The sequence below is a fragment of the Numida meleagris genome, chromosome 1 (genome assembly GCF_002078875.1).
Source record: "Numida meleagris isolate 19003 breed g44 Domestic line chromosome 1, NumMel1.0, whole genome shotgun sequence".
In the NCBI taxonomy this organism is placed as follows: Eukaryota; Metazoa; Chordata; class Aves; order Galliformes; family Numididae; genus Numida; species Numida meleagris.
In genome coordinates this window covers 154,842,911-154,856,722 of record NC_034409.1, presented here as the reverse complement: position 1 = coordinate 154,856,722, position 13,812 = coordinate 154,842,911, and the positions used below count along the sequence as shown (strand labels likewise).

The following is a 13,812-nucleotide window of genomic DNA, read 5'->3' as shown; positions in this document are numbered from 1 at the left end:
CTGGTATGTTGATCAGCTGTCTCTGTTATAATTTTTTCCCTCCTTTTTAAATTCTCTGTTGACAGTAAATAAATTTTCCTTAAGCTCTAAACACTTCAGATATTTTGACTATTTTTGCTTTTTTAGTGGAAGAAGGTACAAGAAGAGAACAGGCAGCGCCTTCCTACCAAGCAGGACTTTCCAGACCCTTACAGGCTCAATTAAAAACCATTCTGTAGTTGCAGCTGATAGATTTGTGCCAACAAATGTTTAGAAGAAAATGAAATAATGTTTAAACACTCATGATACATATTCAGAACAACTGTTTTCCTCTGATTTCTTTTTCTTTTGAACCAGATGATGAGGGTGATGTCTTCAACTTTAAGAATACTACCACCTACCCACGTTTGTTTGCATTTTCTAATATGATTGCATTCTAACCGATTTGCAGTGGTAAGCAACAGTTTGGAAATCGGATTGCAAGCTCACAGTGACAGAAGTAGATAATTACTATCTCCACAAATATCTATAAGCTAAATCACTTGTTTTAATACAGATTAGATCAGTATTAAAGTTACAGGATTGGTATGAGAGACATGATAAATGTAGTCATGACAGAAAACAATTTTTAATTTAGTATACACTATCAATCTAGATAGCCCATGAATATTTACTATTAATTCGATAGGCTGGAACAGAAGGGAAAAACAAAACAAAACAAAACAATAAACAACAACAACAGCAGCAACAAAAAAACAACTAAAAAATAGAAGATTCGAGCTATACAAGGAAAAAAAAACTGTTTTCTCAACATTCTCAGCAGTTTTACTGAGAACAGATCTTGCAAAAAATGTGAACTAGTGACAGACTAGATATTTGGAATACTACTGCTTTGTTTATACAAAGCATTTTTTAAAAAAATGAATGACGTAAAAAACAGTACTAATTCTTAATATGTACTTCTTTTTGCTGGATTTACCAGTCTGATTATACGTAAGTGAGTAACCTCAAAGGCTGAAACAAATCATTTATGGAAATTCAAAACAAACCTATTTGATCACATCATATTTCACAGCAGGGATACAATTTGTAGGGGCTGAGTGAGGGCATGGTGTAAGCTAAAACAGGTTGTGTGTTCAATGAACCAAACTAAATGGTTTATATAAAATAAATGTTTCCATTAATTTTTGGGGGTAATCCTATTAAATATGCCACTGTCCAGAATAGAAGTGTCCAGATTTTAAATTTTTCATATCTCACTGTTCAAGCACAAGGTAGAGAAAGTATCATCTTACAGCTGATATAATGTAAAATACAACATAAAATGTCATATTTTGAAATCTTTGTCACTGAAGAGAGCATCTCTAGCTGTTTCAGTATGCGGCTCTGTTCTTACACTTTCTATTTTTTCTCTCATTGTTCTCAAATAAGTGTTTGGTTTGTTTTTTTTTTTCTGATAAGCCCCAAAATATCTTTTCAACTGATTTTTCTTATTTCTAATATCCCCTCCAACAAAACGTTCCTTGTCCATAAACAATATTTAAAATTCATATCTACTTAGTAAATGCAATGCATGAAATATACCTTTTAAAATTCAACCACTCCTCCAAAACCTCCTATAACAACTCTGCACAGGAACATAACTTTGAATACCAATAGAGATTAAATGGTGTCATAATCAGTATAAGTGCATGTGGACTATTCACCTAGATCAAACACTTTGGTCATATACTCAATTAAATTTAAATCCCATTATATAATGTGTACCAGCCTCATTTTATGCAATTCCCTAATTTAATGACTTGGTATTAGCCTTTTTTCTTTTTGCACACATGGACTAATTTTCACGGTGCTCAGTTCCTTTGGGAAGTAGGTCATTAAAGTCAACTGGATGGAGACAGAAACTTAATACCTAAACAGTATTGCACAAGGGCCAGAGATACAACAGTAATATAAAACTGTTTTTCACTCATCTCTCTTTGTAATATCTGTGAAATTACCACCTCGTATAAATATTGTTCATTAATGTCAAGGACCACAAAGTAGAAGAATCCAGAAAGCTATCATTCTGTTATAACTAAATTTTCGAAACATCAACAACAATCACTGTGTAAAATAAATCACAATTATTACTTAGCTACTGAAAAAAAAAATTTACAGTGAAACAGTAAAGTACTAATGTTCATATTACCTTTCTCAATGTGTATTCTTTTTGATTCATGTCCCATGTCATGACCAGCCAGATCACCTTCTTTAGGCCCAGGAAGAACATTAGGTGACAAACCCATCAGCATTTGGTTCATAGATAGCCCATTCTGATGGACAGCTGCTAGACACAAGCACACACAGAAATAAAATCAATTGTTACATTAACAATATTTTTTTCTAATTATTTTACATATTCTTCCCCTTAATTATACAAAAATTCTAGTAATCATAAGGTTACTTAATTAGTGCAATCAGTATATAGACAGTGAGTGAGCCAGTGTCTTCTTGTTAAACCTTTCTAAAATCTTTCATTTTAAAAATGATTCAGTATTTCTGGACTCAGTTGGATATTTTCTTGTTTATTTAACAAGAACTGAAATCCCAAATGAAGCAATCTGGAAAAGAACAGAAGGTTCTAAGGGAAACATTTATTACTTGGGATATTTTTAGTTAGCTGTACAAAAACTATTTTACAGATTATCTAAATTAAGCATTGTGGTCTTCCAGGTAAGAAATTACTGTTTTTCAGAAATGTATTGTGCAACATCAGATTTGCAAATCAGATAGCTCGAAAAGCTAGAAAAGCTGCTTCAGGAGTTTCACAAACCCAGAAACTCCCAGAAGGTAGTTTATATCCCTAAATTATATCCCTAAAAATTGTATTTGCAACAGGCTTATTCCATTTTCAATAGCCTTTTTCCATAGGTAACCCATATTTCTGTAGAAGTCATCTTACTTTTGCTGGTACCACAAAAGCAGATGTACTTAAGAATCAGCTGGGATGACAACAAATCAGATAGGAGAGAAAAGGATTGTTTTTTTCAGTAAATTACTGAGGTGATCCAGTATTTAAGGAACTTTGTTATGATCATTATTGGAAGAAACAATGGGCAGAGCTTCTACTCTTGTCTGCTGGTAGGTAAGCAGATTAACCTAAAGGAAAAAGCCACTTCTTAAAAAAAAAAAAAAAAAAAGTGCAATTCCTTAGCAAAAACAATAGCAATTTGTTTACTTTTTTTTAATTAAAAAAGACACTTATTAGTTGCAATAAATATACAACTCAAAAGAAAAAAAATCTTTTTTTTGACTATTTTACTTACGAATTCATAAAAAAAACACGGAAGCAGATAGATCACAATATATGGGATACTAGTCTAATCTACACTCTCAATTATACAAGTGATAAGAAAACAGAATTCTCAGCTTGTCATGGTCAGGCCTCATTTATTTTTTTGGTAACTCATTTTTCATCACATAGTAATGACAGATCTTTCATCTGAAAGTCAGTGAAGAACTAGCTTCCTGAATCTGCAGAGTTTGAATGGAAACAGTCTAGAAAACTCATGTTTGCATCTAATCAACATGACTGCACTTCATAGCTACTTCACAGCCTTCATTTTATATGCTAAATTTTCCAGTTCTACCTGCTGAAAAATTCCACTGTGGAAAGATGCCTTGAAAGCATAAAAATCTGCAGTTAGGATAAGTGTAATATAAATTTAATATCCATAAAATAATAGGCATTTTAAACCTCAGATTCTAACCTGGAATAGCATAGAGCCCACTGTTCCTGTCACATAATTTACATCGTGTACACAAGGCCTTGATAAAAATGGTACTGCTCTGAGACATTATGGTTTAATTTCACTGCACCCCATGTGAGCTATGAGAGGACAACATTTTGTATCATTTCTCACCATTACAAGTTTTTACATTTTAAGAATGTATAAAGTATACATGTTTTTAATTGATTTAAACTTCTTCTTTTTTTTTTTTTCCAAGTAATTCTACGGTGTAAAATGCTGCTTATGAAGCCAGATTCAATTCAGAAGTCAAACTAGAGTAACCAAATTAAATAAAACTCAATTTCTTTAAAAAAGGCTATGTGTTCAGTTCTAAAAACTAATCTAGCAAATTGCTTCCTGGTTGCAATTCTGTAATTCATATCTTGTATCTTTATGTTTAATATGACATGATGGCAGTTTATATCAGTACCTGGTAATGTAGCATCAGGTATTATGATACTGCAAACTGAGGGACATGACACTGGGAAATAATTATTGCAGCTGAACTTCTGAACATGATACCTGTGAGATCTATTTAAGATGAGGGCATTTTGATTAGAAAAACCAGCTGCACCTAATCAAATTTAGAGTGGTAACAAGGAGAATAATGTGACCTACGGATTCTGTCTGAAGAGCTCTCAGTCCGTGCAGGAGAGCTGGACACACTGCTGCTTCGATGAGAGGATGGGTGGCTGCCAGGTCTTCGGCCCTCTTCAAGAGAAGGAGCAGGAGAAGGGCTGTCTGGAACACGTTCCTATACCCCATGAAAAATAAGTTTTAAAAAAAGGCACGTTAAAACTTGGCTTCCAAGGATCATTTCCCTAAACTGTATACCTCTCCTAAATCAAAACCTATTTTTTTCTTCCACTGAAGTGTCCAGGATTTGCAGAGTATTCTCAAAGGAAACTTTACAGTTTTAGGACTCTAAACTCATGCTAGTATGCAACGTGAGAGCTGCTCATCCTGTCAGGATTTTAAATTACCTTCTGGACTACTTATAAAAATAAAGGTTTTGCTTTGCTTTTGGGTTTTATTTTAGTCACATAAATTAGCGTGCTGTTGAATTGGAAAAATACATTTTGTTTAGTAGCCTACAGACATCAGCCTTACGGGATGCGAAATGATGCACTTTACTAAATAAATAAAGACCAGACACTGCTGTTTTAACTCATGACTAATTTTATTCCTCAACTTAGTATCAAAGGAGTTTCTTGAGGAAAGAGATTTTACAGAATCACTGTGGATCGTAAAGAAAACTAGACCAGAGTCTGAGTGTCTTTCAAACTATGGAACACAGACCAGGAATGTACCACACTTATTCTAAGAGTGTTTCTGCACCTTTGGCATTATCAATTCTTCAAAAAGTGGAAAAAACACCCACCAGCATTCTTCTACCCAGAGGAAAGCATGTCGTGATAGCTGGGAGGAGCTACAAACTCACTTCAAAATGTCCTTTGATTTTGAAAGTCACAGCATGAGGACTGTGATGGCTCAGACTGCACTTTTTGCTATGTGAAAACTGTCAATATGCATATGACAATGCACCAGAGTGATTTATCCAATATTTACATAGAACTTTGAACAAAATAATGAACAACAGTGCAGAACAGTCCTTTCCAGAAAAATCTGTCTTTCCCTGCAGTTTGCTAAAACAGGTGTGAGTCAGGTTGGTTTGGTCAAGTAATTATAAAAACAAACAACTTTTAAGTAGAAATTCTGACTTATAATGAAACAAATGAACAAAAAAAAGTACACATTCAACTCACTAAAATCTTTCAGTAACAAAATAATGCACTTTGTATGTTTAAGAGCATGTATTAAAATTTCCAGTTACAAATGTCCTTAAAATGTTTTTCTGAAAAGAGCATCATGCTCCCCACTTTGTAAATTGATTTTGCAAAGGTAATTATTCTTTATGCATAGAAATAAGATGAATATTTATTTTGTTGAATGCATTCCTATGACACTTAGCAGCACAATTATTCATAGTAATCAATAGATTCGTTCCAGGTAAGCTTTACAATAAATACTTGCTAAATTTGCAAAGGGATTCAGTGGGCCTATTAATGGAGTGGGAGAAGACATTTTAGAACAATGCTTCAAAATGTCTAAGTAGTTAATAGTCTCGGGTTTTTAAGTCAAAAACATTGATGAGGATAGTTCAACTGCATCATAGCTCTAGGCTTATTTTGACTTTGATTGTGTTTATATATCCATGAACTGGATATTCAAGAGGAGGATTATAACACAGATGCTTTCCAAATGTAGAAGATTTCTTTCTTTAGATTTAGAAGGATTTAAGCATGCACAGCGTACAGATTTGGTATAAATTGGAACACAGTATATAAAATCACTAATTTAATATATAATTTCACTGTTTGGCTTACAGTGCATTGTTCTTAGAAGGGTTTCATTAAAATGAAATCCAGTGAGCATGTAAGATTTGAATACAGAGCTGCAGAGTAAATTAATTTATTTAAACAGCTTAATTTGTTTATCCTATTTATTTATGTGTGCTTTTACAGCACACATTATGAGATGGAGAAAGCAAAAGGAATTTACAGGACAACAAAATATAATTATTGCGCAAACAAAACAGATAATGAGTTTTATTCACATATAATATGACATAGCAGACAAACTCTATGAGAAAACTAAATACCCTGGCTTTATCAATTCATTTGTAAAAGGCCCTTTAACTCCATGGAAAAAAAAAGGGATTAAACTATGCAGAATGTATTAATTGAATAACTTAGCTCATTTTTATATCCTTGCTTCATAATTCCACAATCAATAATACAGTCTATACCAATTTTTCAACTTTATCAAAACTAGCTGGAATAAGAAGTGAAAATTCTGCTAATAAGATATTGAAATACTCTGTAGCTCTAAAAAGTGAGAGTGATAAACTAATGGTGCTGGAATATCAATATAAGCATTCTCCCTTACTACAAATTTTGTGCATAAAATATGGATTCTATCTGTGGTAAAATATTAACTTTACATTTAGAGTGGCTTCACTTCAAAGTTCCTCAAAACAGGAAATGTGCAAAAACGTGTTCACTAAATAACTCAGATGATCAGAACTTTTTTAAAACTTCTGCAAAATGTCAGTTTTGTATAAATAAGCCTGCATGAGACACCAAAGAAGCAAAACAATTTGTTTTTAGAATCCTGACAATAGGATTATGCTACTTGACTCCCAGCAAACAAAACCAATCAGTACAAACAAACAACTGAATGATTCTGTTTCATATATATTGCTAAAATCTACATTTAAGAAGAAAACAGTCCAGTGTTAAGTTTGAAATAGGCACATCTGCATGTTGGTATTGAAATATGCCGTTTTGACATGATAAATAGATATGAAACTTCAGAGACACCTATACTTTGAATGAAGGGGTGTCTCAGTCAAATGAGATACAGACAATGAAGTCCATGCAGCCTTCCAAAACCAAATATCATGGCACAATTCGAGTGCACATGTGCAGACGCTGAGTTCTGTTTCAAACATCAAAGGATTTTGAGATGTCCAAGCCAGGCTGACATGATCTACAAAAGATCTGCCATCTTCTGGAGTGGTAGCAAAATGCCAAAAGCAGTATGCTTGCACATACTGGCTGATGAGCTGAACAGCTTCCAAAACACAATTGACAATATTTACTAGAAACCAGACATGTAGAATTATTTATGACTTATAAAACATAACCCCCGCTAGCCACATTTTTTTCCTCATTATTTTGTTTTAATTCCTTATTTGTTTCTACACATACTCATGAGAAAAAGTAGTGGCAAATTAGGGGATATGTTGCAACTTGAAATATGGTGAGCCAGCTTTTCCAAATAGACAACGCTTTCAATTAGGCATCTGAACTGGAAGTCATACTAAGCAAACAGATAACAAATTCTTAAGGGACAAATCTGGAGAGTTCTTTAGTTCACTGCTCTCTACAATCTGATACAAATAATGAATTCTATGTATTTAAGAATCTGATGTTTAACACTTTCAAAAATTCTCCTAGTTTACGCAAAGCTTCACTTTAAGGACTGCAGTGTCCTTTCCAGTACTCTTACTCCACTGACATTATAAGTCATAGATTCTCAATATTAGTCCACTTTATAATTAGCAGAATTGTTCTTGCGACGCTGGGCTTTTTTAACTTATAAAGAACAGAGATTTTAACAGAGATCTTAACAGTCATCTCTAGAATTAGATACCACTCCAATTTTTTTTTCAAGAATACCATGTTATCCATAACACAATACTGTCTCAGTTTGTCCAAGTAAAATAAAGATGTCTTGCGGTACTTAACAACATACCTCTACATTTTTCGAAAAGCTCTTTGCATATATGGAAATACCATAGTATAAGTTCCTTTTAAGTAACTTCTTACTAAGATTTATCTGAACATATCAGTAATGGTATCCAGAAAACCGTAAATACTTCCTTCCCAATATGATATATGTCCTTTTCTTCTTACCAGATTTTCATTTTTTGAAAAGTGCATCATTATGAGAAGTCTTTCTCAAAAACCTACCATCAGGTAAACTTGATGGTGTTCAGTTGTTGGTATGTGTAACACTATCCAAGATTATACATTTCAGGAAACCACGGGGTTAATCCGTCTGCTCTTAAGAAGATAGACCAGGAAGTGTATATTCTAGGTTCCCATCACCTCAGTCATCCCTCAAACATGTTTTTTTCTTTGCCATCCCCATTCCAGAATCATTCTGACAAAATCTGAATACATGAACTTCCAATAACCAACCACTTTTGCATGCACAGACTTGATCTTCTGCATACTCTTCTCCTAAAAGTACCTAAAGGTATTTCCAGTCTCAGCTTTCTCCTGTGTTCTAGTTTGCTTCTCTGTATGACTCATCTCTTGAGCCTGACTCCTTTAATTTTAGGCATGGACTGAGTTGTAGACACACAACTAAAGATATCTAAAGATACACATCACTATTAAAACTGTTGAGCTGTCTTCATGCTCTTCAGTGATGAATAAACTCCTTTAAGCACGTTTATGCTTTAAGCCATTAAAGAGCAGGAGATAAAATTGCTTAGCTGCAGGGTCATACTTTTCAATGGTTTGAGTGACCTCCCACTGGAGGATGGATACATGACAAAAATTGTTTCATACACTGTTAACTTTTTAAAAATATTATAAGTAAATGAATAAATAAACAGAACATCCTCTTTATTAGAAGAGTTGATAACATTTTGAACTTTCTGTGAAGGCACCTGGCTTCCAGTCTTTTTTTTTTCTCGTAAGATTATAATAATCTTCTTCAAAATGCCCAAAGCAAAGACTTCTTACTCTTCAGTTACATATTGACCTATTTTGAACTCAAATGAGAAGCATTCAAGGAATGGCTTTCTTGCGAAATGACATACTTATTTGACACTGTATTAGTTAGAGTGAAAGAGATGAATTCCTTGGGTATTTTTTGTATTCCCTGAAAAGGGGATATTTTGCTTTTATAGTTTCATCTTTCCTTGAGCTTCAGCCTGCTATAAGATTACAAATCAGTGTTTAGCCCAAAAAATTAGAAAATGAGCTGGGCTAATAAATATTTCCTAACTTCCACAGTCACTAATAAAATTGATGTATACAAACTGAATGTTATAAATGTTTATTTTCCATTTCCTTATTTGAATCACATCACCATCTTGTTAAAGATCTTACTCATGTCCCACTGATGCAAATGCTGTTTCTCATCTATTTCTTACCAACGTACTTCTAATCTCAGTCAAAAATCACGACTTCACATGTTTTCTGTTGTCATTAATTACATGAATGTTTTAAATACTGGATCAATTTTCTGTAAAGAACATAACTTTAAGAAAAAGTTAAGAAAATTTGCATTTTCTATTTTTGAATATCTTGAACTTCTTTGTCTTTTGGATTAATTTAAGATAATTTCATTTCCATTTTGATTTTTCATTCCCAATTTTTCACTGATTCTACCTTACTATTCACATCACAGTACAGATCACTGACACCAGAAAATGTAGAAATAAACTAATAGAAAAAAGGGCTGTATGTTTACTAAATGATTATTGGGAATATCAGCAGAAGTTAACTGTCAAGAAGTAAAACCAGAAGACTCCAAAGAAATGTTTAACAGTACTTCACCAAATCCTTTAAAATCAAATGTAAAGCATAGTGATTTAGTCAGGCACTAAGTTTCATAGGACTGGGACATTACTGACTATTTATTTATTTATTATGTGGATGTACCATCTTCTTTTTTGAGTGTATTTTTTTCAACTGAATTTACAAACTATATTTTACCTTGGAAAATACATACTTTGGATTTAAAACTCTTCTAAGGCATTCAGTATTCATATGCAAACATAGTGTACTGCAAAATGCCTCTTCAAACTGAATTATATATCCCTTTTGTATTGGCAGCTTGGATAGAATTTTCCTTTTTTTCCCTCCTTCTTTTTTTAAACTTCTATTTTTATTTGCAAAGCAACCTTTCAGGTTTAAGAAGCAGCAGTAGGAATTCATTCCTCATATTCAATCCAAACTGCATCCAGCCAAACAAGAATGAGATTCATCTCATGCCAGGAACCATTCTCTAAATTCAGAATAAAGCAATCTGTATTTAAAACTCAAAGAAATAATTTTGATTACATAGATAGAATAATTAAAATGAGACACTGTCCTCCAATATAAAGCTGATTAAGCCATAATAAATGAGTTCAGCTACACTTCGACCTAAGATTTTTTTACGCTAAGTGAACAAACTGTGCATAGATGTGTTCATATACATATTTATATTAACTCAAAATAATAAAAGAAAGTGTTTTTGACTTGTTTGGAGATTTCCTCTGTTATGCAGAAATTCATAAATACAATTTTAAGATATACTGTTCTCTGTGGTCATGAAGAAAAAAATTAAATTATAACATTTTATAATATATTTAAAACTTTATAGTTATATCATAGTTTTTTATATTTGTTTTCCCAGTCAACACATCTAAATCTAGATGTTTCAGGAGCTAGTAAAAAATATTGGATTTATTCAAGAACATTTATGCTACTACTACTAGTGAAGTATTTACTGCTACTTAATTTTTTTTTATATTAAATCAAATTTCACAGAATCTTATCACAGAATGTGTTATGTTGGAAGGAACCTTAAAGATCATCTAGTTCCATGGGCAGTGTTGCCATCCTGCCCGGAGCCCCCATACAATCTGGCCTTGAGCACCTCCAGGAATGGGGCATCTACGGATTCTCCAGGCAGCCTCTGCCAGTGCCTCACTGCCCTCTGAGTAAAAAATTTCCTCCTAACATCTAAACTCAATCTTCCCTCTTACCCTCCTTTTAGTTTAAAGCCATTCCCTCTTTTCCTGTCACTATCAGACCAGATAATGAGTTGGCCTCCCTCCTGCTTATAAGCTCCCCTCAAGTACTGGAAGGCCACAATGAGGTCTCCTCGGAGTTGTCTCTTCTCTGCCTTGAACTAACCCAGCTCCCTCAACCTGTCTGCACAGAAGAGGTGCTCCAGCCCTTTGATCATCTTCATAGCCGGAAGAGTTATTTTAAAGTAAGTCTTTCAGGTGCTATCTTGGTTAAATAATTAAATAATCAATGTCTGGCTTTGGATGACAAGAAGATACAGCCTCATAAACAAGTGTAAAGCAACCAATTCTGTGACACACATAGAAAAATTTATTTTCATGTATTTAGTATGCAGTGGAGAGCTGCTGTGTTGCTGGTCACTTTTTCAGCTGCAGCTACTTTTTCATTTCTCACTTCATCTTACTTTCTTCCATAAGTTAGACAGCTAAAGTGCAACATTTGATTTTGGCTGCTCTGTTCTAACTATTACAAAGTAGAATTATCTCAAGTTGCTATTAATATGAGGCATGACCTTTATATTTTCATATATCTTTCTTCTGACTGAAAAAAAAATGATGTAGTGAAACTGCTAACAAGCTGAAACTTTGAAACCATGGGCAAGTTATGAAAGCCACCTCATGTCTCAAGTAGCTGTCACACTTACTACTATTCACTGCTGTCACAATCTGCTGTCCCTGATTGTTGTTGCCCTCCTCTCATTCAACCAACTCATATATCTAAACATTCCATTCCAAAAAAGGCATCTAGTGTTTGCCCCATGTTTGAAAGGGCACAACACTCTTCCGAAATATAATTTTGAAGATTTTATCAGTGTTCATTGCCAAATCTAAAATGTTCCTATCTAAGGCTTCACTTTTAATTTTGTCTTTGTCTCTTCTTCTGAACATAGCAGAATGTTTGCTTAAGATATAATCTTAGCATTATTCCACCTTCTTATTATAAAAAAATTAAATATTACCCAGTAACAGAAAGATATTTGAAACTTTGTGAATTTAAAAATGACAACACTAACTCTGAATTCAGTGAACTGGAAGGAAAGACCCGCTAGTCATCTATTGTGGCACTGTTCAAACAGTCAGTTCTTCCATCCAGTGAACCAGGAGATTTATAAGCTAGAGACACAAAGACTTAATATTTTTCTCAGTTACTTAATTAGATAAGGTTACTTTGGATTATTACTTGTCAGAGTAGAAATTTATCTTAGGTCACCTAACTTTTGGAATTTAGACTTATACACATCTTATACTATAGTTTCAAATCTACAAGAGATGTTCCAAAAATAATGCCTCTTATTTTAGGATGTTGGCCCATGACGTCAGAGGTGGTACAGCAGTAGAGGCTGAACTTTCCCACCAATATTCCATTACATTTTGTTTCCGTGTGCCAGATGTCAGTAGAGGGGCAGTCTGACAGAATGGTGTCTGGTATGAAGCAAAGATGCATCACTGAATTCCTCCACATGGAAAAAATGGCACCCACTGACATTCATTGACACTTGCTGTATGTTTATAGAGACCAAATAGTGGATATGAGCACAGTGAGGTGGTGGGTGATGCATGTCAGCAGTGACGACATTGACAGTGGGTCACCTCCACTGGTGCAGATTTTACATGTGCAGTATGAAGGTTTTTGTTCATCACTGGTGAAAAAGCACAGCTAATGGTGGTGACTGTGTTGAAAATATATGTAGCTGAAAATTTGCTCTATCAAATAGTGTTATGTTCTTTGAATGTGTTGTAGTTTCCATGGAAATAATATAAGGCATTACTTTTGGAGTGATCTACATACATCGACATTTCAGGTTATAATGATGAACTCCAATATAGTGATTCACAGTCTTTTAAAATCAGCTTGTGGAAAAATTGTCACTGAAGAAAAACATTTAGCTAAAATAAGGGTTAAAAGATTGATCCAAAAGATAATGAAAACAAAAACAAAAAGTCTAAAAAATTAGCAGCAGAAGAAATGAAGATATGCTTCTAATAACAAACACTTTTATGAAAGAGAGAAAATTCACTATTTATCTGTTCTTATAAAAATAAAGAAAAAACAGCTTTGACCTTCTCACTTACAACTATTCTCTACAATATTTATTTTAGTTGCATTATAAGTTATTATTCATTGCCAGTGCAAGGTTCAGAAAGTATGCTGATCAGAGTTTGATTCTCATCTACTCACTCAGTGCACATAATTTAACAGGCACTAAGCTCATTGCCTCTGACTGTTCCTAGTGAGGGGTAGGTAAATTACCAATGACATTATATCCATGCTCATGGGAAGAAAATTCCCCAAATGGTGACCTCATGCTTTAATGTTGATCAGATTTCTGTTTCAATCTTTTTCAGTATTAAAAAATAGGATCATAGTTATTTGGCTATGTTGTCTCTGTCCACATGATCATATTCATCTCTCGCAGGCAAAAGTAGAGGACATAAATGTGGACACACAGTGTTTCACAAAGGAGCTGAAGAGTAGGAATGCGTATCAGATCTTAAGCACTTACAGAATTATTAAAACGATTATATGCAGCAAGATTTTACACTTAGACGTGAGTTTTGGATGACAGATTATCACATTTATTTATGTATCTACATTTGGTATAAATGTATTGTTGACAAAAACGTTACAGGTTGTGACAGAGGAAGATATAGTGGTACTTCGGTACTGTCTTCAACAAG

General features: G+C 33.7%; 1 protein-coding gene across 5 annotated transcripts in view; it reads right to left on the bottom strand.

Annotated features, from left to right (window-relative positions):
* DACH1 (dachshund family transcription factor 1) overlaps window positions 1-13,812 on the bottom strand; it is a 204,387-nt gene that overhangs the window by 100,991 nt on the left and 89,584 nt on the right. For 4 of the 5 annotated variants that reach the window (XM_021417576.1, XM_021417595.1, XM_021417614.1 and 1 more), the window contains 2 exons: window positions 4,371-4,506; window positions 2,171-2,308 (listed from right to left, as the gene is read on the bottom strand). In XM_021417576.1, coding sequence (XP_021273251.1) covers window positions 2,171-2,308; window positions 4,371-4,506 — 274 coding nt within the window. The remainder of the gene's footprint in view (window positions 1-2,170; window positions 2,309-4,370; window positions 4,507-13,812) is intronic. The other variant, XM_021417586.1, reaches the window with a different exon arrangement.